Below are 24,813 nucleotides of genomic sequence, written 5' to 3'. Positions count from 1 at the left end.
TCCTGGGAATTGCAAACTAGTAAGTCCCACTTCAGTAGCAGGAAAATAGTTGAAAACCCAATTAATAATAGAATTATAAAGCACATAAAAGAACAGGTCATGATAGAGATAAAGCAGCAGAGCTCCTATGAAGGAAAATGATGTTTCTTTAATCTAAAAAAATGCTTTGGATGGCTCAGCAACAGAGAGGATAAAAGAGAACTGGCTGCTATCATCTAATTGGATTTTCAGAAATGTGGCACACCTTCCCTCCAAGCAGGCTGCTGATGATAATGTATAAAAGTGTTGATGGATGACCAGATGGGAGCCTTTACAGCCTTCTCCTGTGGCAGTTAATGCACTCGCTGCCCAAGAGGCTGCTATGGAATATTTCAGATTCCATCTGGGACTATTTAACTGCATCTGTGTGCGTTGCAATGAAACAAGGGCTCATCCACCTATCTCGGCAAGCAGAAATGCTTTCAAGTCTTGGCATTTTGAGTGAAAAGAGAAACAATTATGTTTTCCAGAACTCACTGTTTCTACCACAACTTTTAACAGTACTCCTTGCATCCAGATTTCCCTTTTGTGTTTGGAGACATTGTGCACAATGAGTGATGAGCGATCCCCCGAGACGTACAGAGAAAGCATCAATAACAAATGGCAACAGAATGTGAAAAACTAATTTGTTTTCGGGAGTGAAGCTGATGGCTCCCAAACAGAGATTTCAGGAGCTTTTCTAAAGCAGGGAGTGTGGCATTCAGAGGAGGAAATAGCGGGAAGTGGATCACTGAAGCTCTGAATTACTCTATTGTGCAAACTGGTGTCATTGTGAGCTTGTTAGTGGTTAAGAAATTAAGCCTGTCTGAGAGCCTGGATAGTCACACTTAACTGCAGATGCTTGATAGCACAGAAGCTCTGCCAAAAGCATTCATGAGTCCACATTTAGGACACCTTTTGATACCACACTATAATGAAAGATGACCTTAAGGCCAAATATATGCTGGTTTATAAAAAATGTAGCAGAAACTGGGACATCTGGTTTCCTGAGATTCATCTTTTCATTTGATGGCCAGTAAGAAAATCTTGCCCTGGCTTCCTCTTAGCTGTGTTGGGGGAAATCAGCAGGAACATGTTTGCTACTGTGGAAGAGCATCTTATATCAGGTTGCAACTCAGCCAGTCTGTCCAACGTAGATACTTCAGGAAGGGTCAGAAGATGAAACCTGGGAGGAGGAGTCCACCAGGAAGAGAGATTAGAGGTCTCATTCCCCAGAGAGAAGAGCCAAGGCCAAATTCAAGCAATTATCATGACTTATCACTACTTTCTGACTTGTAACCTTCCCGGGCGGAGGAGGTAGGGGGCAGACATTCAGAAGCAGATGTGGCCATCTCTGAACATATGTTACTAACTGCTCCGTGGTATGGCTCCCTAATGAAAAAGAATCTCACTTTTATGCATTGACTTCATTAGGTCCATATGGAGTTGTGTAGCTCTTTGGATATTAGCTGGACCTCTCATTTCAGCCCTCTTTCTGTACTGCCTACCTGCTGACAGCTTATCTCCTTCTTATCTATCTTCTGATACAGATAAACCACCTTTTAACTTCACAGCCTTTGTCCCAGGAGGGTGCCTGTGCTGTATGTGTATCCAGCACACGTCTGTCCTGTCCTTGCACTGCCTGGGTGTGCAGGGCCATTGCTTGGAAGGCATTTCTCCTCTCCCAGTTCATCGAGTGCTGAACAGTCAGCCAAGAAGGTCACTCGGGCACCTTTCATTTCTTCTAGATACCTAGTGCCAGACACCTATATGGAAATGCCTGAACCACCGCGTTGCAGTTCATACCAGGACCCTACCGTTGTTCAAGCTTCTTGTTTCCACAACTTCAAGATTGCTGTTGAGTTTTCCATACATAGCTGGAAACAGCTCCAGGCCTATAAGGGGAACCCACGAAATTCCTTGAACCAACTTTGCCTCTAGACCTGCCTCTACACAAGAAGATAACAGCTACAGGAAGGGGAAAGTGCTCCGTTTGCTGGAGCTCCTTGGCCAGCTGAGCACAGGTCACCTGGATAGGAGGTCACCATGGCCAGGGTACCATGCTGGAGAGGGTTTCTTCACTGCCAGCACCTGCTGCTGAACCAAGACAGCCAGAAAGAAAAAAAGCTGCTCCACGGGTAGCTCTGGCTGCATAGCTAAGCACTGGAAATATCAGTGCAGCGATGGAAAAGAGAACTCACTGCTGTCCCTCTCAAAATGCATGAGGGGGTTCAAGAAAAGGGATTGACCACCCTTATCCTCCCAGAACAGCCTGGGCCAGACCCTGCCTGGGACCTCACAGCACGTTGGAGATGCCTTTGTCCTTTGCTAGGGGAGAGGCAGAGCCCAAAGATCTCCAACTGTGAGGAAAGCTGAGATCCAGAAGGAAATAATCTGCCTGCAAAATACCCCGCTGAAACTAATTTCCTGAATGTTTACGGCACAATCCCTGCTCCTTGCTAGAAAGGCATCATAGACTGTAACAGATGGCAACAAGAAGTATCTTAATTCAGAGCAAACTTGGCTAAAATTAATGCTTTTGCTTACAGTTAGTCATTAACTTCCTTTTGGATTAAAAAAAAAGAAAAAAATCTATAGTACTGCATTCCGTAGAGAAGATGCACCAAAAGCGAGCATGAGAAAGGGCACAGCAGTGCTGTTGATGGATACAGCAAAAGATTGGGAAGAGGACATCCCAAATAAAAACATGAATGAATCTTCTGCCAAAGCTCAGAGAAAACCTGATTGGAGTCCTGATCAGAGACAACATTCTCTCATAAGGCGCACATAAACTCAATCAGAAAAAAATGACTGTCCAGCTCCTTTGATATGGATCATACAGTCAGCATATTTGTAATAAAGATGTACTCAAAACTTATTACCTTCCCTATATCTTGTTCTTGACCTAAATGTAATAGCGATACATCCTTAGGGTACACAGAATACATGAAAAAGTAGAGCTTCCTTTTAAAACACCATTAGAATATTTTACTGTATGTGGACATACACTCTTGTTACTCCTAAATGCTATTCTATTGAGTACAGTTTATATTCACCGGCAAAGCTAAATCTCTAGGGAAGCTAGAGAGGGAATGCAATTTCTAGTAATAACAGCTCACAACAGTGAATACTATCCACTTATCCCCACAATTTCCAGCTATTTTGGACTCCTTTCTGAATTAACCTTTCATATCAAAAGGAGCAATTCTAGAACACACTAGAGACTCCGACACAATTTCATGCATAATTTATTCACTCAGTTCAACATTAAACGCAGAGTCCTTGACTTTGTCAAGGTGGATTCTGTTGGCAGACTTCACAAGCAGCAAAACAGGAGAAATGAGATCTGCAGCTCAACCTCTTCACCTATTCTGTCTGGTAAAAGGAGGGAAAAAAGAAAAAAGAAAGCCCCGACATGCTTACACAATGCCCTGCAATCAGCAGTCTGCTGCAAACACGGTGTTATTTTCTGTGTTGCATTTTCAATTTTAAAATGGAAGGATCAAAATCATGGATGGGAATAATATCCTGCCTGTTTGCACTCCCTCTGGATTCAATCCTGCATCCATTGTTCAACCCAAAGTCCACTGGGAATTAAAGGAAGCTCTTTGTGCAGGATCAGGCCCCTTGCTCACAGCTGATGCATGGCAAGGCACATTATTCGGGCACAGCACGACAGAGTTTAGACTTAAGGGGCTTATTGGGAAAGGTTTTTAAATGCTGGGCTAGCGCACAGTGAAGAAGTAGCTAATTCCCACTGAAAGCACCTGTATCAAGGTCTGCACCCAAGGAAAGGCTTACCCTCAGTCCACATTTCAAAATACTGTGTAAAAATTTCTGAAGTCCCTGTGTGCAGAGGCTTGTGCCATGGTGTGCCTGAGCTACACGCTTTATGAGGACCTAACGTGGCTTGGCAGTGTCTGTCCCTCGCACGTGGGGAGGGTGGGTTTTTTCCATCATGCCCTCAGATACTAAACAAATCCCACTGTGTACCTGAGCTCTGCAGCTCCTGTCTGGTATTTAGCATCTTTGACAGCTCAAAATCCCAGGTGTTTTGCAGCTGGCTCTGATCTGGGACAAGAGGGAAACTGGCCAACCCTGTGTGATAACACACAGAGGCAGCAAGAGGCTTCAGAAAGCCTGGTCAGCGTGCTGCTGCAGACCGATATGCTGCCTTTCCACAGCTCTCTGCTTGCCCACAGCCCTGAGGAGATGTGGTTGTAGATGGAAGAGCCAGAGTCATGTGGGTGCTGCAAAGGTCCTGTTGTCCAAGGCATGCTGGCACAGATGTGTTGCATCATTGTGGCAACTGCTGCAGCATCTGGCAGCTTTCCCGCTAAAGGGCATAGACAGCAGATGTGGATGCAGCACTGGACACATCCTGTAGCACTTGGATGGTACCTTCTACCTGAGGTTGGGGTGTAACTCTTGGGTGGACTAATTTTACAGCAGAAGTACATTATACACCTTCTGGCAGTTTGGACTTTCTGAATCAGAGCTTCATGCAGCAGAAAAGGGCTTCCCAGACAGGTAGTGTTATTTATATACCATACGACATTTTAATGCTTTGAAAGAGCCAGTGCAGCGAGGCAAATCCTCTGCTCACAGGAGTTTGTACAGCTACAAAACATTTGATGAGCAGCAGATAAGCAGAAATCCTGCCCTACTGCACTCAGCCTGGAAGTAAAATTCAGCCACAGTCACCACAGCAAGAAAGCTGGAGCAGACATGTCCAAAGAGCAAGTGGTGGGTGACCATCTCTGCCCTCTAATTTCTCTAAAGGGACAAGAATGACAGCAAAAACAATCCTTGCCAGAGCTTGTTCCTGCTCTGAATCTCACCACGCTTTTCAAGAACTGTTAGCCAGCTCTGCTTTCCACCAGCTTCCCTGCAGATGACGGGGGACAGGAACACTGCTATTCTCCACCTCCTCCGTGAAGCTGAGCTGTGAGAGCTTGGCTGTGCAATCCCTGGTCCATCCCCCACCTGTGACTGCCTCATCCTCCTGCCCTTCAGCGTGCCCACATGGCAGTGGAGGAAGCCTGCTTGGTCTCCAACCTAAACTGGTCTTCTCGAGGAGGGAAAAGGCAGCACGCTGCCCCACCCCAGCCAGGCAAACCTCAAAGAGCCCAAAACGCAAAAGCACCAGAGAGGACACCAAATACATTGCTTCACCATGTACAGCCACTGTGGATTAAGACCTGTAGCACAATCCTGATTGCCCTGATACCAATGAATATATCTGCCAGGTTGAGGAACAGAAGTTCAGAGCCCAGTGCAGAAATCCTGCGCAGCACTGCCAAACACGAGCATCTCCACTCGCAGCAGCCCCAAGAGCTATTTGAAGTCCTGAGTACCTGCAGACCTGGGGTCAGGATGTGCCTTTGCGTTGCGATCGGAGGATATAAAATCAATTGCAACATTCTGTTTTAAGGACTTAATTTTCATGTCTTTGCTCCCTTCTTTAATCTCTACACAGCATGTACTCTGCCTGCCTCTAGATATTTTAATTCAGTCACAGTAAGTCAGTTGCGCAGAATGGGCACTAGAGAGCAACAGCAATTCAATTAATTTCACACTCACTGCGGGGAGCTGGGATTTTAAATGCTGCACATTGCAGGTGATCTGTAACGTTTCGTTTTTCATATACTTGGCAAAGCTCTTTGTTTCTTTCTTATCAGACTTGGAGGTCATGAAAGCCAGAGGTCAGAAAGCTCCTGGCCATTTCATTTTAGAAACAAATATGGTACCTGTTAATGCAAATAAAGTTACAATCAAGCTCACACTGACATATCCAGATTGAAAATGGAATCAGATCAAATTGGTTTGCATTAATAATAGAAAGGCTATATATTTAATGACCTTGACATGAGCATCACCTGTTAGTGTGCTGGACCTGCAGCAATGTCCTGGAGATCCAGAAACCGGAATTAAATGTGAGGCTCTTCTAGCTGCTGGCAATCATCAGGTTTTCTCTTTCTTGGGACAAAGTCACTAGGCAGAATGAAGCAAATACAGCTAATGCATTTGCTTGGCTGAAGCTTGTCATGTTGCTCTGGATGTGAGAAACTTGGGGTCTCACCGCCCGCAGTGTGTTCAGTGGGAGCAGAAAGCAGGAGGTTGTGGTTGAATTACAGACCTCTTCAGGACTTTCTCAATTCTTGTGGACACTGGGAGCAAGCCTTCCCTCTCAAAAACTGGCTCAGCAGGGCACAGATACACTGACCTGATGCTACATTTGGAATTAGAGACCCTGAAACAAAGCCCACCCACATCGAGTAAAACTCTGCCACTGAAGCCTATTGACCTACATTTAGAGCTTGCGAGTCCTCTGATCAAAAAGCTGCCGTATTTTAGTTAAGAAAGAAAAAATTCTATCTTGTGTGACAGAGCTGTCCCATCTTACACTGTCATGAATAAGAAATAACTCTAGCACAAGAGTGTGTTCACATATTTGCAAGCAAACTAGGGTCACTACCAGCCTTTTGTGGGCAGGAAAGAGGACCTGCCTGAAACTCTTTCATCCGCTCTGCATGAGAGCTCCCAAACTCCCCTTCCCACCGATTTTACCTCCAAAGTGTCTGCCATGGGTCCCACTCGCATGCTTATCTTTTTACCATCTGAAGAATAATCAAATGCTTCTTGGCTGTTCACTCCGAGATACGGCGCTTCTGCACATGCAAAGATTTTGCCATCATCTGGCAATTCTTCTGCGATAGCAAGGATACTGTAACCTTTAAGCTTGCCAATTAGTAAAATCTTCCTGGCTTTGATCATATGAATAAACATCCTAAAAACTTGACCTGTTGAAAGACAAGAGTGAAAATTTAAAAATAAAACCATAGGAAAGACCGTACTCTGTTCACAATGAAAATTAGATGTACCTTTTAAGTGATCATTAAAAATAAAAAAAAAATCTAATCTTAAAACACTTTCAAATAAGGGTTTAACAACAGAATCTGACAAAAATTCATCTAAAATGCATCTAAAAGACAACAGAATAAAGGTACTCATTTTAAATGTAGAACCTTTATCATCAATGCTGCTATTGTTCAAGTGCTTGTTAAATAGTGCTTGAAATATTGCATATTTTAACATCCCCCCCATACGAAAATGGCTTTAAGATGTCTCCATATTCTTTCTGGAACCCGGTTAAAAAAAAAATCACTACATTACCTTGCATTTGCTCTTAGAGTCATTATCCCCAGACAGCACCATCATTTAAGAAATTTATCATCAGTGGTGTCCTTCGAACAATGTATTAGTGTAATACATTATAAGAGTACTTCGTTGTGATGATATATTACTCAAAAGATGGGAACATCTGGGAAGAATGGATCTAGGAATAGATTTAGTGTAATAGGCTTTATATAGGGATACAAACCTGGGTATTGCTACACGAAAAGGTACAGTGCTTGGCCACAGGCCACCTCCACCACAAAAGCACATAAGCCCCTATCAGACACCGCCAAACCCAAATCAACCTGATTTTTCTGTTCCTTCCCCTTCCAGTGAGGGCAATCAGCTCTTTGCTGCTCACTAAGTGATGGGGCTGCCACTGTGAGCTAAAGCACTCACGAGTGTGTGCACAAGGGCATGGGATGCATTTGACAGGGAAAATCCATGCAAAAGGAAGATCAAAGCCTACAGGAAGTTCTTATCTTTCTTTTTAAGTAATTTTCTGCATTTTCCTGAGCATTTCCATGGCATTCATCCTTTCCCCACGCAAGACGCAAGACGGAGTAGAGAATGATGGACTTCAGCGATAACATTTACACCAAGATTTGGTGCAATTTTATCCTCTCGGTTGACCAACTTGCCATTCAAAGAGGCAGCAGCACGTTCTTCCTGCAGCCTAGCTCTGGGTTCTGTCTCCGCAGTGTCCCCTGCACCGCAGTCAGGTGAAGCTTTTCTGGAAAAAGAAAGAAATATCAACATTATGGTAACATGCAAAACCTGAGGTTCCTGAAAAAAACAAAACAAAACAAAACAAAAAAAACCAAAACACACACACCAGCAACCAAGAGGGAACTCCTGGAAAAGGTCCATTTGTGCATAAGTAAGAAAAAATATCTCAGAAGCATTATAAACATCCCTAAATTACAGTCCTAAGAGGACCCAGCTTGGCAATGGGCCTGCCTCAGTGCTGGCAGCCACTCCAGCCACAGGGGCTATGGGACCAAAGCGTTCCCAGTCTGCAGCCCCAATTTCCAGCTGGCCCCAGGTAGGTGTCCCTCTACCTGCTGATTTGGAGTAAATGGCTTCAGCTATCCTGACCAGGTTTTGTTCAGCTCTAGGGTGATTTTTCAGCCAGAAAAAAGTTTTTATTGCAGAATAGGGGAAAAGATCTAAAATTTTTTGCAAGACAGGAAAAAAATTGGTTTTCCTCAGACACTGCTGAGAAAAGCAGGGTATCTCCAGGTGCTATTTCACAGAAGCCAGGCCTGTGACAACACCTCTGGATGAAGTAGGATGCTACCTATTGTGAAGAGAAGGGAACAGATGACTGGAAGAAGTCCATAGCCTCCAGACAGATTAGATTACCCTGTCTGAAGAAAGTAACCACCAGAAATTGCTGGTGATACTTGTGTGGGCCAGAATTTAGAGCTATTTCAGGTTCGTTTTTCTTTTTCCCCCAGCTCCCCCAACCACTTCTCAGTACAATGAGAAAGAATTCATAACCCGTGTCAGCCACACTCAGATAATCCAAGACTTAAAGTGTAGAACATTTCATATAACCTCTTTTCTGCCCCTCACAAATGCTTTAACAACTTTAATAAGATAATGTATAGCTATTATCGTACAGCTAGCGTAAGTCAAACAACTATCAGCTATTATTTCAGCAACAGAACGAACACTCAGCGATCCCGTAATCCACAGCCTGGAACAGTTTACACATTGTCAATTTTAGACAGAACTGGTTTTTTCCACATATCAGAATGTACACTGATAAATGGGAATTGCTTAGCAGACCCCACATGGTGGGGTAATATACTGTAGCTCAAAAAAGAATAATGAGGGTATCAGTTGGACTTCTGAATTAATGATACCTTAAATTAGTTTAATTAATTAGTTTAGTTACTAGAGTAATTTAGTTAGCAGATTAATTAATGTTTGTTGAGCGCTTGGAGATAAAAGCTGCATATATAGGCTGTTACAGGGTGCATCCAGAGGTGCGGGTTTCCTTCATTCTTTATTCATCCCAGCACCAATTTGATCCAGGGGCTCATCCTTTGAGCCTTTCAGCGGGCACTGCGTGGAGGCTGGCTTGCTGATTTTTCACAGGATACGGTCCGACACAGCATTGCCATAGTCCATAGCCAATTGGTAGAATATCTTCCAAAATTCAGAGTTAGAACCTTTTGCTCTCACCTCCTCTCCTCGAGGCCATAGGCACACACAGACACACATGCCCATGCACACTTTGCTACATACTTGGGTGCAGTTCATTCTCATTCTTCTTCCTTCCACTGTCCCCCACGTTGATGGCATATTCTGAACAGAAAATCTAAGAACATACGCATACAATCACAGAAAAAAAGCCCAAGGCTACAAAAGTGTGTCTGTACCTCTTTGAAGTTGCCATTGCATCCAGGTAAGGGTCTAGTCCCAGAGCAACATCAAGAGCTTTTTGTAAGTAATTCTTGAGCTGTTCAGGAACACGAGAGTCTTTGAGGGCTATTTCTTTGGCTTTAAGAAGGTTCTCAGCAATGAGTCCAGCTGGGGTTTCTGAATAGAAAATAAAAAGAAGGACAATGATTTTGTAACTGCTCAGGTCAGAAGAGGAATTCAGACTGAAAAAACCCAGGTGTTATGTTTGCTGGGTTTTGTTGGGTTTTTTCATAAAAAAAATACAGGTTTTTAAAGGAGGCTGAGCATTATCAAGGAAACCTTTTCAAACTGAAAAAATGTTATACTGCTAATTCATTTTTAGCATGTGCATTCTCCCTTTTTCCCTTCACAGCTAATCCTTGCCTGAGAGGAAAAGGATAAGAATATTTCAAACCCACAGATTTTCACTTTCAAAGCTCTGAGACAAACATTCAACACCAAACAACTGCATCCAAAAGCCACTCCCTCTACACAGCTTTTTCCTCGGGGAAAACAGAGCGCTTCTCAAACTGCTCTTGCAAAGCCAGGCAGCAACTCTCAGGCCAGGACACGCAGGTGCCAGGTCCAACTCTGTAAAAAGGAGGGTCACCAGTACCTGTGTGCCAGTGGGGTGCACGAGTGCCCCTGACGCGTGTCTGTGCTGTGGAGGTTGCTGTGCACAAAGTCTGCAAATAACTCACGATGCTCACACCTAAAATACAGCTACACCTGTCCTAATGCAGCCGAACTAACAGACACTCAAATAAAAAAGTATTGTGCCAAATACATGATGACATAAAGTCAGAGATGCTCTTCAACTTTTAAGCAGGTGACGTAGCAATCATGCTGGCAGGAACGCAACCTCGTAACCCTTCTTCTGCCACAACACCTCGCAGTAGTGGTGCACCGTCCTGAACTCTCTGTTTCCCAGGTCACAGAAACTAGCTATGCTTGAACCCGTCAGCACCACAGGGCAAATCTCCCAGCATCTTTTCACAAGCCAGACCCTGCCAAAAGATGATTATTCAGGTAAAGAGAAACAGTTATGCACAACACAACACATCAGTGTTTCAAAGGCTGCAGAAACATCTCCAGGATCAAGATCACTCTGCCATGGGGGCAAAAGTGATGCCACCCAAGGCACTGTACTTGTCCCGAGACCCCAGAAAACCCATATGGCAGCAATGATGGACCTCAGTGAGCTATGGCCCCACAGAGCAAGACATGGTGCAGAAAAAAACCCCACACCTCAAGTGTAAGAGCTTATGCTGGGTTATGAAAGCACCGGCGAGACCACATTTCAGAGGCACAGGGCCAGTAGGCTGTGAGTATAAGTGGGGTGAAGCAGATTGCCCCGGCAGGATTTTATTCCCTGTGATAGAAAAGCTCCTTTCCCTCATACCAAGAGGCACCATATGAATAAGCTCATGCCTTTGGTAATGGGGAAAAGTCTAAGTCTCTCCAAAGATCTGCTTCTCAGAACATTTCTCAGCTTTCTGTAGCTACTAAGATGACAACTCTTGGTTTTTGAGACAACTTTACCAATTTTCATTATCCAGATTACAAAAAAATATGAAAGCGGACAAGGAATATAAAATACATGTGTATTTTACATGGGAGTTGCCAGCCTGGGCCAGACTTCAAGGTCACCTAGAGAGCATCATGCTCCTCACAGTAGCCCCACCTGATGTACAAGGAAGGCAGATTTGGGCTAGCTATAGCAGCCCCTGATTTACATCTCATGCCAGTCTCTTCCCGTCAAGGGTAGCTTATATCACTTTCAGCAGTTTTATAATTAATTGCAAGCGCAGGAATAACCACCCCCTCGCCAGACCATGTCAGTTTGTTGCCCTCAGCCCAGCTACGCCTTGTGTGAAGACACATTGTCTTGTTGCAGTGTCTCCACCGCATGAGCGAGCATCCCCGGGCTCCCGCTGTACAGCTGCAGGATGCTGGAGGTCGGGGTCAGCTCGTCCTCCCTGCCAAGCACCCTGAGGCTTGTTATTAATTTGGGGGGAAAAAGCACGTTTGTAATCTGTGTCAGATTTTAGGAATCATCATGTTACGCTTCCGGATGAGTAACAGACAAGGATCCTCTGTCATGCAAGGGGGAGGAAAACAAGATCTACCTCCAGCTGTTTTGTAACCCGTGTTATAACACCAACCGCAAGCGCCAAGAAGTGCTACCAGGGAGAGAGTGCACTGCGGTGCGTGCCAAGATCAACCGTGTGCCTAAGATTATACAACCTTTTCAGGGAGCACCGCAGCTTCTGCAGCCTGGTGATGCTGTGGACCAACAGCAGAGGTCAGAATTGCCTTCGTTTATGCAAGCATCCAACAAGTCAGAGCAGAGCTCAGGGCTGGCGGCTGGCTCCGGCCGGGATGCGCTCCAGACTCTGAGCACTAAGGTCAGTGAAAATTTATGGAACTAATTTTTCTTTTTTTCCTTTACGTTACTCCAGGAAAAGTGGTTCATTTTAATGCTTAGTTTTTGCACAACTCCAGAAAAGCTGCTGGACTATATTAACCGCTAAACTAGATTGCCTGGTGCCTCTCCACGGCTCTGCCTATGCACAGACATCTCTTTCCCTTTCCCATCTAGTTGTACATTATTTTTTTAGTGCCTTAAAGGGTGCGTGTGTGTGTGTTTCCTCCTCACTCAGAGGAGGAAAATGCTGCCAGTGTGAAGCAGAGGAGTTCAAGCCCTACCATGAAAGAGGAGGAAAGGGCTGCTTTAAGCCTCCAGCATCTTCACAAAAAGATAAGGTGGCATTTGTTCAAGTGGACCACAGTTGCCAGCCAGATTGTTCCCAGTAACTTCCTCGGCAGATGCTGAGGGCACAGCCAGCCTGATGTACAACCAGGCTGAATAACGGATTGCAGCTTCTACTTGTTCTGAAACTGGGCACTTGTGGTTCATACTGAAGTCAGGAGTCAGGATTGTAGGTGGGGGCAAAGTTGCTTGTGGGGGACATCAGTGTCCCCTGAGCAGGCAGGCAGCGCAGCACCATGGAGCAACTCACTGCTCCAGAAGTGAAATTAAATTCTGCATCTTGGGCTTAGATGGCATTTTTTGGGTGGGGGAGCTCAGCCAGGAAAGGGGAGGACACTGTGGTGTTTGCAGGGGGCTGCCCAGGAGAAGGCATGGAGACAAGCTCAGAAAGCAGCCTGGATTTGGCAAAAACAAAACAAAGAAGCCACATCCAAAGATTTGGGACTAGATCTTTCGTTCGCGTTTTTGGTCTATCCTCATTTCACCTGCCAGCCTCTAGATCTATTTTGCAGCCCCAGCAATGACTTCCAGAAGAGCTCCCCTTCGCAGCCACAGCAAAGCATTGAACCTGAGCCACCCGAACATCATGCTGCCAGACGGCTCGGTGCTCGGGTGCTGAGCGCTTTGCCGGGAGCTAAATGCTTGGAAATCCAGTCTGATAAAACTGTCCCAAATAGTTCCAGCAGTCATGTTCACCAAGGCACCTCAGGCATTGACAACAGCTTATCACAACACTCACTACTTTGTCTTAGCACGTAAATACACCTCAGCTGTTGCAGTTTAACCAGGCAATCCTGTTTATGGAAACCACGATGCAATGCTCGAGCTATTTCCTTACGCACCAGAACCCTGCACACAAAACTGCAGCCATTTAGGAGATCCTATGCTACTGCTTGACTCAAATACATTAAAGGCAGCTGTGATGTATGCCCACCGTATGGATGGAGCTGTAGCCAAAGGAAGCAGGAGTATGGTTTGTGGCATATCTGGGGCTGCTCAGTGGCTCCAAAGCCACCATCCACGAGCCAGGGCAGAGCCATTCGCTGGGGCACGGGCATGTCACAGCCCATGTGGGGCCAAGAGTGGGCTGGCAGCATGGGCCAAACCCAACCACCTGGCCAATAAACATCGCAGGGAGTCCTGAGCCGAGTGTAGCTGATGCCTCAGCATCAGTAGTGCCAGAGCCCGCAGCAGAGTCAGCGCGGGGAGAGGCAGTGGTTAGGGCTGGAGGCGCAGCATGAGGAGGAAGAGGGGGAGGAAGCAGCCGGGGTGGGGAAGCTGCCACTCACAGCAGGAACCAGGGTGCTAAACTCTACCTGAACTTCAGGGGAAGGCAAGGAAAACATATGCTGGAAAAGAAATAGTAAAGCTGGATGCTCCCCAGCACTCTTCTGCTTGCATTAGGGAGGCTCTGGAGTCAGTGGCAGAGAGTATGCAAAGCATACGTTTATTTTCATACATAATAAAGGACACTGCGTGCAGCAAGGGCAAGTGGTAGGCACTAACAGTGGGATCCAAAGCCCAAGGCAGTCAAGGGGAGCCTTTCAACAGCTTCAATGGGCTTTAGATCAGGCTGCGAGAGAACAAAGTCCCTCCATGCGGTGCAGCCTGCGTTCCCACACTCAGCTGTTGATTTTAGAAAATGGCCAAAAAAGGCAGCAAACATCTCGCTGTGTGTGCCACACCAGGCACACGTGGCTATCACAGAAAGCACTGAGGCAAGGTTAAAGCTACAGAAGAAAATATTTATGAAACAAGCATCCCAATCCATTAGAAATTAGTTAACAGCCAAACCTCTCTTGGCACTGCAGTTGCCAACCTTCCCACCCACCCCTTCCTCCTGGGAGCGTGCATCCTCCTCCCTCTACTTGAGGATCCTGCAGACCCATCTCCTCTGCTCAGCCTTAAACTCCTTTTCCCAGTAAACCCTTTCCTCTGCTCCTTTCTGCCAAGTCCCAGAGCCTGCAGGTCACATCTCTGTGGGACAATGGGGGACCCGGGACTGGGACATCACACTGTCCCCCCTCCTGTCACACCATCTCTCCCAGAGCTCCCACCCCACATGGGGAGTTTACCTGCAGGATTATGCATGTTGCTTCTTGTCCCCCAGCCTCAGAGGATGCTGCCGTGGGTTTGCTGCCTCTGCAGAGCAGTGCTCAGGTGTCTGTCCAGGGGACAGGCTTCTCCACCCATGATCACCTGCGTAAAGCCCCAGCCCTAGGGAGAGGTTGCGCAGGAAGGATGGCCCCAGGCTGGGGCTGCACCCACTCCAGCTGCACCCTCCTGCCCCCACCCAGGGCACAGGAGCCAGGTGAGATCCAACAGCATCTGACATGAAAAAAGAAAAAAAAAAAAAAGCCGACTTTCAATGCCCTCGCTTTACGTAAGTGCAACGTTCACATCCTGACCTTGGGAAGCTGCTGGCTCTCAAGGAGATAACCGGCAGTTTCATAACCTTCTGGTTACATAGCACAGACATGTCCCAGCTGAACGATCAGGTATGAGGCCAAAAAAAGTCCCAGGAGTTTGAACCATAGATTACCTACAAGTGGTCCATAGCTACAAGGTCTCCACTGCTCTGCACAGCAGGGATTTGGAGCACCCTGTGCTGTGGAGTCTAGCTCAGAGACCAGGTCTTTGCATGGGCTGGGGGAGGTTGTGTCACGCAGGTACCAGCTGAGCTGCCACCCCCCCCCCCCCCCAAAGGGTCCCAAGGAATGCACTGGCTGGGGGCAGCATCAGGAAGAACCAGTAGGAACATCCAAGGTATCCAAAAGCCTAAGCTTGCCTGCAGCAGAGCTGGAGCAGAAAAGGCTGGTGAGGAATTAAAGCAAAGTAATTAAAGACCATGTGATGGAGCTGAGGTCAGCCAGCCATCTCCTCTTCATGCAGACGAAACACAAACTGAGGCTAGTGAGGAAACACGGACTACCCCATAACCCAAACAGCATCTTTCACCTCTGGGATGTATCACCTTGGGCTTGTTCAGTCAAGGACCAACCCAACGTACCTGCAAAGTGTCCCGAGAGTGCCCGGGGCTGGGCAGAGGGGGCGAACAGGCTGGGGGCGGGGGGGGGCAGGTCTTCGCTGCAAGGCTCTTGGCAGCCCCTCTGCAGGACGGGTGGTACAATGACATGGCAGTCATCAGCTATGGCAAGCAGAGAGACATTGGAAAGTCAATTTGTCAGCTTCTAAAATGAAACAGAACACATTTTCATGCTCTCAGAATAGAACAGGGAAGTATAAATGGAAAATAAGTAAACACACAGGACAAAAAGAGTAAAAGCAAGGCAAATAAAGTAAGTCCCAATGCTCAGTGGATTGCTATTAATCAAAACAAATAAACAAGATGAAAAGGACAGGGGTCCTTGCATATGTAAGATTATTCCATCTTATGATTTAGTAAACAACAAACTGCATTAGACCTGCAGTCTCTGTGGAAAGCAATCCAAATTGTGTTTGGATTGGGAGTTAACATTTCAGATGAGTATTTGGTAAACAGGCTAAGAGCTTCAGCACACCTTCTAATCCACCCTCCACCAGCTTTGGAGGTGACTTTGGGCAAGTTGCTTCTCTTCTGATGACTCTGTTTTCCTCTTCTCTCAAATAGGGATAACAGTCTGTACTCTTTGCCATCTGGTGATGAAGCCAGCAGTGACAACTGGATGTTAGGAGTTATTACCCTTCCTGGAGCAGGGCTACATGGCTTTAGAATTCATTCTTGTAGCACTTTCCCAAAATTAATTTTGAGATAAATGTAGGTTCCTAAGTGAGTTTGGCTGCTATTAAGCCTCCAATGCCATGAAGTGGTCTTGTCCAACAGGCTCCTGAAGAACCATTTTTTCCAGCCTCTGCTTTTACGCCTGTTTTTGGTTTTCGTGATTTTTGTTTCTGAAAAACAACAGCTTGCAGAAACACGGCCAAGAAGGTGGGAAAGACAGGTTTGTACCTTTGGCCACTGCTGGTAAAATCAAAGGAAGGTCCTCCCCTGTGCTCGGCCCACAGAGCTGTATGCCAAGGCAGTGTTTGCTGTGGCCAGCTGAGCCTGGGACCCTCTGAAAGCCCCAGCTGGAAGATCATACGGAAAGGTGAATTGCACATCCCTCAGTCATGTGGGGAGCAGGGTGCTGCCTGCCGTCACCAGCACAGGCCCCCCACCAGCCCCCACCACGCCATTGCTTCCTACAGAAAGGGAATTCATCCCTCTGGCTGAGCCCACCCTACAGAGTCAACATGCCTTTGGGTCAGGGAGATGGGGTCACCCCAGGTTTGCGGGGTGGGGGCAGATCTGGCATACTCTCAGTAAGACACATCGGTGACAATTGCAGGAAAACACAGGACCCAAAAGGCAAGGGTCATCAAGGCCCAGATACCACTGCCTGGATCACACTGCTGATCCTGAAGTAACTGCACCACGGTGAAAGCTCAGCATCTCAGAGCCCCTGGCAGGTGGCTGAGCGAACGGATCAAAACTCAGCTCATCCCCCAAAACAGCCCTTCGGGAAATAAACTCTCTCTGATTGTTTTTTTAAAACCATCATAAAAACTAAAATCAACAACAACAAAGAAATCGTTCTCTTTCCCAATGCAAGAGAATCCCAGGAATGTCAGCTCAAAAGAGGTTTAACCAGCTGGTATCGATCCCGTCCCCATGCTCCTGCTCCCATCTTACCCCATAGGGGCGGGTTAGAGCCACAGCCACATCAGAGGCTCCGCACAGCAAAGGAGGTTCCTGAAAGTCCTGGAGAATCACACAAATTGCCTTTCATAACTTTAAATTTGCTGTAGGGCATCATGTCGGAAGTTAATGCATGCACTCCTATTGTACTTCTGGAGCATTATAAAACCGGCTGATTATACAACCCCATCCTGGTACTCACACGTGTCTTCAAATGCTCCTACCACCCTTCACATGCATCCTAGATTAGATAATCTTAGTTTTGTAATTGGTCTTCCTTATGGAGACGAGACCTCCCCTTCCAACACCTTGGTCACCTGGAGGCTTTAAAAAGCACCTCAAAGGCACCCGGTTACAGGAGATCCCTTAACAGGGAGATCTTAACTTCTGGAAGATGCCAGTGTCGGAAGAGGCCTCTGCTCCGGTGGCGCCGGCCGCCCTGCCCCAGGAGCCCCAGCAGACAGACTTCCAGCTGGTACGAGTCAAAAGCACGTGGTGCCGGATCAAGAAGGGAGAAGCCCTTTCCGACTGCGAGGACAAGGTCACTCTCTCCGAAGCGAAAATGTAAGTATGGGAGCCCACGTCGGTCATTGGCGACTGCGCTGGGCGGCTCTGGCTGGCCAAACTGGGCCGCCTCCCCGGTGGCACGTATCTCAGATGGAAAAAACATCTTATGTGCTGTTGCAGCTTAACCCCACCGTTACGTGTACACCCCTGTGAAAGTGGGCTTCAACACGGGGGCAATATGGCAGCACAGGTATTTGCTGTTCTCCTTGGCATGACCTGGCAAAGTTACAGAGGGAATTTTATCAACAGCCTCAATTTTTGTAGGTGGGAAGTTTCTTTAAGCTTCTGAAAAGCTTACGCAGGGACTTCTGAATGCTGCAGTTGGGCTTTTCCCCCCTCCCCGTATTACAAGAAATCTTTGTGTGCAAAAGCTCATGGCCGGGCATGGGAGAAGGATGCATTGATAGAGGTGGTGACAGATAAACGAAATGCCTAGATGGAAAAAACAAACACAGTAGGTCACTGACAAGAGCAAAACTCATAACGCATCTCTCAAACCGTAGAAGTCACCTAGTGCTGCTTCAGACAGAGGAGAGAGACAAATTTCCCCCAGGGATACATGCAGTTCTTTGCTGGTATTACATCTGTCCAGTTAATTATCCTTAAATTACAGAATAATCTGTTTCATGAGCACATGGACCCTCATTTGTGATGCAGGACTTCCTTAATATGGCGATGTTTTGCCTGTCAGACATTTTCTAGCATTTGTCATACTCAGGTTTTAATGTCACAGGTCTAATCCTTTTCTTAGTCAGGTCAGAGGGATCTTCACCAGCGCTGGCAGTGGCTGTGCAGGAGCGATGCTCAGGCAGGGCTGCAGCAGAGAGAACAGGGCTTTAGCAGACCCAAAGGCATGCTGCTGGACCTCAGCCCATAGCAGGCTGGACCTAGGGCCCAGAGCACACCCCGAAACACCCTCAGCTGACATATGCTTCAACAAGGGTATGTTCAGCCTCAAATTCACTACTATTTCCCTACAGCAGAGGGGTTGCAATGGGTGCTAGTTGTGCCACCTGGCACCCGAAAATGATTCCACCAACAAACATTCAAATCCATCCTGTCTCTTAAGAAGGGTCACATGCCAGAGGCAGATGCACGTGCAGATAAAGTACAGCTATAAGGTATATACTTGATGCATTACAATGTACATGGTGATCTTTTTGTAACAGTGCCTTTTAAATGCCCAGAAAAAATTTCCTGAAGGTATAAATCCTGACTGGTTTTCTTTAACACTTTAAAAAAGGTTAAGGACAGACTTAGAGGCAATTTGGTAAAGAAAGCAGAGAAGCATCTACTTAGACTTATAAGAGAAAGTTCAGGCATGTGGAAAGAAATCGGGCATGTAGGGAAATCTATTTGAAAAAAAAAAACCAAAACCAACAAAGGTTCACAGAAACTTTCAACTTTTACCCAACTGCAGCTCAAGAAGTCTTATTTAAAATGCATGTTGCAGTTTTTTTGATTTTTTTTAATTTAAAATGCATGTTCTGGGGGTTTTTTTGGGTTGGGTTTTTTTTGTTGTTGCTTCTTTTTTTTTTCCTGGGGGGGTGGAGGGGAGCAGTTTCCTTTCTTGATTGCCAACAAACTAACAAAGCCACTTGTTTTTCCCCTGCCCCCCTCTGCCCCATAGAAGTAATAACTGTGTCATAGGGCTGTGTTCTTCACTGGTTTAGATAGTTACTACATGCTGGCTTTGTAGGCTTTTATTTATCCTTTAAAACTCCAGTATGGACATCTTCCCAACCCTCAAATAATTTTCTTTCCCTGTCTGGGAGCACTTCCTATTTCTACCATACCTGTTTCGAGGTAGAGAAATCCACTGTTTCAACTGGAGCATTGTAGAAACACTATTTTATATGTGGGTGTGTGGCTGTGTGTAGACAGACATGAATAAACCAACTCTTATCGCCCAGATATACCCAGCAGAGGATGTTTCCTCCATAAAAACTCTGGAAAATTTTGACCATGTCTTCCCCACTCCCTGTGTAGCAGATGAAATGGTTGGTCTGGGGTTTTCTGCTGGGGTTTTCAACTTCCACCATGAACAACATGCTCCAGCTGTTCTTGCTCTCTATCTTATCATCACCATGTAGAAATTCAGCCATATGCCCGTTCACTAAGAGGTGGGAGCGTTTCTCCAGTACTAAAGCAGTTGAGCCCTGACACCCAGGAGAGCCGTCCCACCCTCACAGCCCCACACGTTCCCTGTGCACGGGCAGGAGAGCACACATTCCCCACCTCCCGGCTACATCCTTAAACTAGTTCAGACACGCAAAGTACAAAAAGAGGAATACGGTGATTTCATACAGTGTTTTCTGATCCTTGCCAGAGGTGAATGCATCTCGGAAGGCGGTGTCTCCTGGACAATTGAAGCACCCATTTATTTTTGCTACAAAGTGGTAGAAACATACAATATTCTGGATCCCTCTAACACTACTCTGCTCTGGGGTCACATTACTGACCCCCAGCAACTAGAGCTAGCCACCAGTGGCAAAAGGAAGCTGCGGCGCTTCGTTGTCATAGATGAAGTCGTTGATGAACTTTATGGCTCCAAAGTCAGAGAATACTTTGAAGAGAATAATGTTCAGCACAAAATCCTTGCCCTGCCTACCACCGAAGAAACAAAATCCATGGACCTCGTCTTGAACATCTTGCAAGAAGTCCAGAACTTCAGCATTGACAGGCGAACCGAGCCCATCATTGCCATCGGAGGCGGCGTCTGTCTGGACATCGTAGGACTGGCCGCGTCGCTCTACAGGCGACGAACCCCTTACATTCGGGTCCCCACCACCCTGCTGTCTTATGTTGACGCCAGCGTGGGGGCAAAGAACGGGGTGAATTTTCTGCAGTGTAAGAACAAGCTCGGGGGCTACACTCCCCCAGTAGCGAGCTTCCTGGATAGATCCTTCATTCAGAGCATTCCTCGGCGACACATCTCCAATGGCCTTGGTGAAATTTTAAAGGTATGAACTTCTACAACTGCAGTTTTCAAAACTGAACACATAGAATCATAGAATGGTTTGGGTTGGAAGGGACCTTTAAAGGTCACCTAGTCAACCCCCCTGCAGTGAGCAGGGTCATCTTCAGCCAGATCAGGTTGCTCACAGCCCCATCCAACCTGGCCTTGAATGTTTCCAGGGATGGGTGTCTACCACCTCTCCGGGCAACATGTCCCAGTGTTTCACTACCTTCATCGTAAAAAATTTCTTCCTTATATCTAGCCTGAATCTCCTCTCTTTTAGTTTAGAGAATTACCCCTTCTCCTATTGTAACAGGCCCTACTAAAATGTCTGTCCCCATCTTTCTTATAAGTCCCCTCTAAGTATTGAAAGGCTGCAATGCTGGTAAAATGTCCATCACATCCATGGCGTTGTATAAACCACCACTTTATATAAAGTTGTATAAACTCATACAGAAACAAAGGTGGACCATCAAGGCTTCACAGGGACTTTTAACTGTCATTGAGCCTACACAGCTTTTTACAGCTGCTGAACTTGTTTGAATATCCCTTACACAGTGCCTAGTGCTAACCCTCCGGAGTAAACTCCAAAACTCAAGGCCAGACATAGACACAGCACAACCAGGGAAGAAAACATCTTCCCGTTGAGGCTGATCCATAGCACTCTAAAATGAACTGCTGGCAGAGAATCTGAGGCTCGTTATACTGGGGATTAATAATTTGCACCTACCTCTCTGGGTATGTTGAGTGTAGTCAATCAATCTCCTGTGAGTCAAATTCTACTTCAAAAATTACCTGGAAGGTGTACAGTAAATGGTTTTATGCCTGAAGAGCTTTGAAAACTTTTGATAAAGTAGAGTTCAAGCCATTAAAGAGTATTATTACTATTGGAGATGAGTTCATCAGTAGCATTTTTCAGAGCTTGGGCAGTGGGAACTCTCCATAACTGGAGGTCTCTGGCAGGCACTGGGAAACATGCAGGTCACCATTCCCGACTGCAGGACAGGGCTAATGCCCGAGTCAGGGGGGTGAAAAAATATGTACTTTAACTATGAAACCACTCCTAAACCCTCATATTTTCTATATTGTGGTGTTTTCCTAACCTTCCCTTGCCCACAGAACAATCCCAGGGAGTAGATGAGGGTAATCCTAGGGATCGCTCTCCTGCCCTTGAGCTGGCCACCGTTTGGCTGAGACCATCGGGATTCTTCTGCCAGGCACACGAATAGCCAGAGCTTGTTACAAACTGTCTGCTGGGCTTTTGGAGCCTCTAGGAAACGCACAACGTGGTCAGAGCTGCCCAGTAGCAAGGGAACTTGCCCACCAGTGCCCCCATCACCTCTGTCATTTTACCAGAGCCCCACTGGGCATTTCTGCACTGCCTTCTGCATACATCTTCACTTACCATACCTGACAATGTGTAACACCACCAGGTCACATTCCCTAGAGATCTGTTGAATATACACCAAACATATACATGCTAACCAGGAATTGTGTTTACAGAAATACTCTTTCAGGCTGCAGAGGCAGAACTTGCCTTTGCACCAGATGTGCAGGTATTGCTAGTGTAAAACATGATATTATAGTCCAGCCTACTGAAACACTCGTTTACAACAGCACATAGAAGGATCACATAATTACTTTTGCTCACCTCTTCTGTTCTTTGCCCTAGATGGCACTCATGAAACACAAAGGGCTGTTTGACCTGCTCAAGAGACACGGAAAATACTTGCTGGACACCAAGTTCCAGTCCTGTAGTGGCTCTGCTGACCACAGGGATGCTGCACTGCAGACTACCAGGATTGCTATTGAAACGATGTTGGAAGAGCTGGCTCCCAATCTCTGGGAGGACGACCTGGACAGACTGGTTGATTTTGGTCACCTTATAAGCCCAGAGCTGGAAATGGTGAGTGACAGCTTTTATATTGCAACATCTATTTTTTTGAAAAAAAAAAAAAAAAAAAAAAAGGTTTTCAATCAGCAGCATGAAAAGTTTGTGCAAAAGGAGCTGAGCTACACTTCAGATTTGCACATGCTACCTTCAGATCACCCAACACATCCAGCCTGGTCCTGCTGGATAAAGAGACCCCTTTCCCTGCCCCATTCCACCCACACCTGCACCCGTGTTCCTATTCAGACCACAGGACAGTTATTGCTGCTTACCAGGCATTTACTGAAGCACGAAGACAACCAGATTTCAATGAAGCTACTAGAAATCACCCACATGAGCTGTAACAGTGCAAAGGCGTGGAGACCATAGCCCGTATTACTGGGGAGAAATTGCCACTGAGGAATGAGGGGGGAGGACCAGACCTTACGCAAGATGCAGAACTCTTCCCTCCATCCCATGGTGCTTGTCATCAGTGATTTGAATGGGAAGAGAATTAGATCCTTGATCCCTATGGGCGATTTTACATGCAATTCACCACACATAAAATAAATCATCCTTTGCAGACCATAAATCACACGAAGCTAACATCCAGCAAATCTGTACTTCTGCTGCTGTGAGTTAAATGTCAATTTTCAGGAGCACTTTTAGGAAAAAAAAATAATTACTGTTTGTCAACTGAAACCTTTTCTCCCACCTGTCTTTTCTGCATTTCAGAGGGTTTTGCCGTCGCTGATGCACGGAGAAGCAGTGAACGTGGACATGGCATTCATGACGTACGTCGCCCACACACGGGGACTCATCAGCGCCGAGGAGAAGGAGCAGATCATCCAGTGCATGAGGGGCCTGGAGCTGCCGGTCTGGCACGGCGGCTGCAGCTGGCCCCTCATCAAGAGAGCCCTGGTGGAGCGGCTGAAACACAGCGGGGGGCAGCCCCGGATGCCTCTCCCCACCGGCCTCGGCGTGGCAGGTACTGCGGCGAGGGGCACCAGGAGCGGGCACTTGGGGGGCAGCAGGCATCCCAGCACAGTGACGTGCTGGAAAATGCGCCCTGTAGCTCTGCAGCTGTACATTTCTGGGTTTAACACCTTGATAAGCCCACCCAGAGACAGAAGCCTCGTCTTGTGTGTAACCACCAGAACACAGTTAAGGACTGAGCTCTAATTAATTGCATTATGACTGACCAAGTCACTTTGCAAACATGTTGGCAGACCAGGGTCTAAATGCAGCGCTCTAGCAGACAAACCAGCAACGTCATCAGGGAAAAACCATTCCTTTGTTATACTTGAAAATATTTGTGAAATAATCCTTGGCAAAAGGAATTTAATGTATTACTGTGCCTAGAACTAATACTTGAAAACTAAGTAGTATCTGTTCAGTATCTGGGGTGAAACACTCTTACTCGTAAGATTTAAAACAAACAAACCCCCAACACAGCAGCAATGCACAGGACCAGGTTGCGATCTCTTCATCAGTATCTATTCACACTTTTCCCATGGAGCTCAGTTTCTACACACTCACCAGAAAACAAGACTCCCATAAACTGTTTGGAGGAGCTATTCTCCCCCCTAGTGAGTCAGAGTATGCAGGCAGGAAAATCTTTCCTGTACACTTTATCAACTACAAGTTTTATTTTACAGAGATATTCAATGACACTAGTGAAGAGACCCTGGAAAGAGCATACAAGCTGTGGGTCAGAGACTGCAAGACGGTGCTGGAAGAAGAGCCAGCTGCTGTCTGAGAGCTGCGAGACCCAGCTGATGGTCCTGCCCCACACATGGAGTTGTTTAACATTGTAAGTTAGTGGGCAGGACTGAATTTTAAACAAGATAAGGCAGCACCTGTGAAACCACGTACCCCCCAGAGCTGCATGGAACAAGACGACTGTTGGCATCTGTCCTGGTTTACTCAATTGCTTTGTGTGGAAGGGAATTGATTAGTGCTCAAGAAGTGATTGCTCAGAAGTGAAACCAAGCGCCCATAGCGTAGTTCATAGCAAGCTGTCTCCACTGGGCAAAGTGAGCGGCATTTGCTCATTCCTTTGTGAATCCAACCTGGGGGCTGCCATGGCCTCGCGCAGCTCCAGTCCCATCATTGCTTGTTGTTGGACCCCTGAAGTCAGTAGTTGTACCTGGCTCACAGACCACGTAAAAGAAGCGGGGCATCCTGACAGCACCACGTTAAATCTCCATGCTATAGAAAATATTTGAAGTGGGTTATCTCCTTCACTGGTTTTGAAACTCAGAGTTTTTCTTGTTTTCGCAGCTCATTCCAACTAGCAAAAAAAGAAATGCAGCTGCCAGCCTTTGCTCCCCGGGTAAGGGAACGCCACAGAGATT

The 24,813-nt window shown here is 46.5% G+C and overlaps 2 protein-coding genes across 2 annotated transcripts in view; one reads left to right on the top strand and one right to left on the bottom strand.

Moving 5' to 3' along the window:
• LOC102050380 (uncharacterized) overlaps positions 1-17,178 on the bottom strand; it is a 38,079-nt gene extending 20,901 nt beyond the window's left edge. Inside the window, exons 1-4 of the mRNA XM_055710460.1 lie at positions 17,145-17,178; positions 15,393-15,530; positions 9,454-9,513; positions 6,589-6,821 (exon numbers count right to left, since the gene is read on the bottom strand). Of these exons, the coding sequence (XP_055566435.1) occupies positions 6,589-6,821; positions 9,454-9,513; positions 15,393-15,530; positions 17,145-17,178 (465 nt within the window). The remainder of the gene's footprint in view (positions 1-6,588; positions 6,822-9,453; positions 9,514-15,392; positions 15,531-17,144) is intronic.
• A 276-nt stretch (positions 17,179-17,454) lies between these two features.
• Positions 17,455-24,215, top strand: LOC102050204 (2-epi-5-epi-valiolone synthase-like). The gene is made up of 5 exons (XM_055710459.1): positions 17,455-17,624; positions 19,957-20,590; positions 22,259-22,492; positions 23,192-23,444; positions 24,115-24,215. Exons 1-5 carry the CDS (start codon positions 17,455-17,457, stop codon positions 24,213-24,215), a joined length of 1,392 nt encoding a protein of 463 aa, XP_055566434.1.
• The last annotated feature ends 598 nt before the right edge of the window (positions 24,216-24,813 follow it).

Source organism: Falco cherrug, chromosome 4 (genome assembly GCF_023634085.1).
Source record: "Falco cherrug isolate bFalChe1 chromosome 4, bFalChe1.pri, whole genome shotgun sequence".
Classification (NCBI taxonomy): Eukaryota; Metazoa; Chordata; class Aves; order Falconiformes; family Falconidae; genus Falco; species Falco cherrug.
This window is presented reverse-complemented; position numbering and strand designations above follow the sequence as displayed.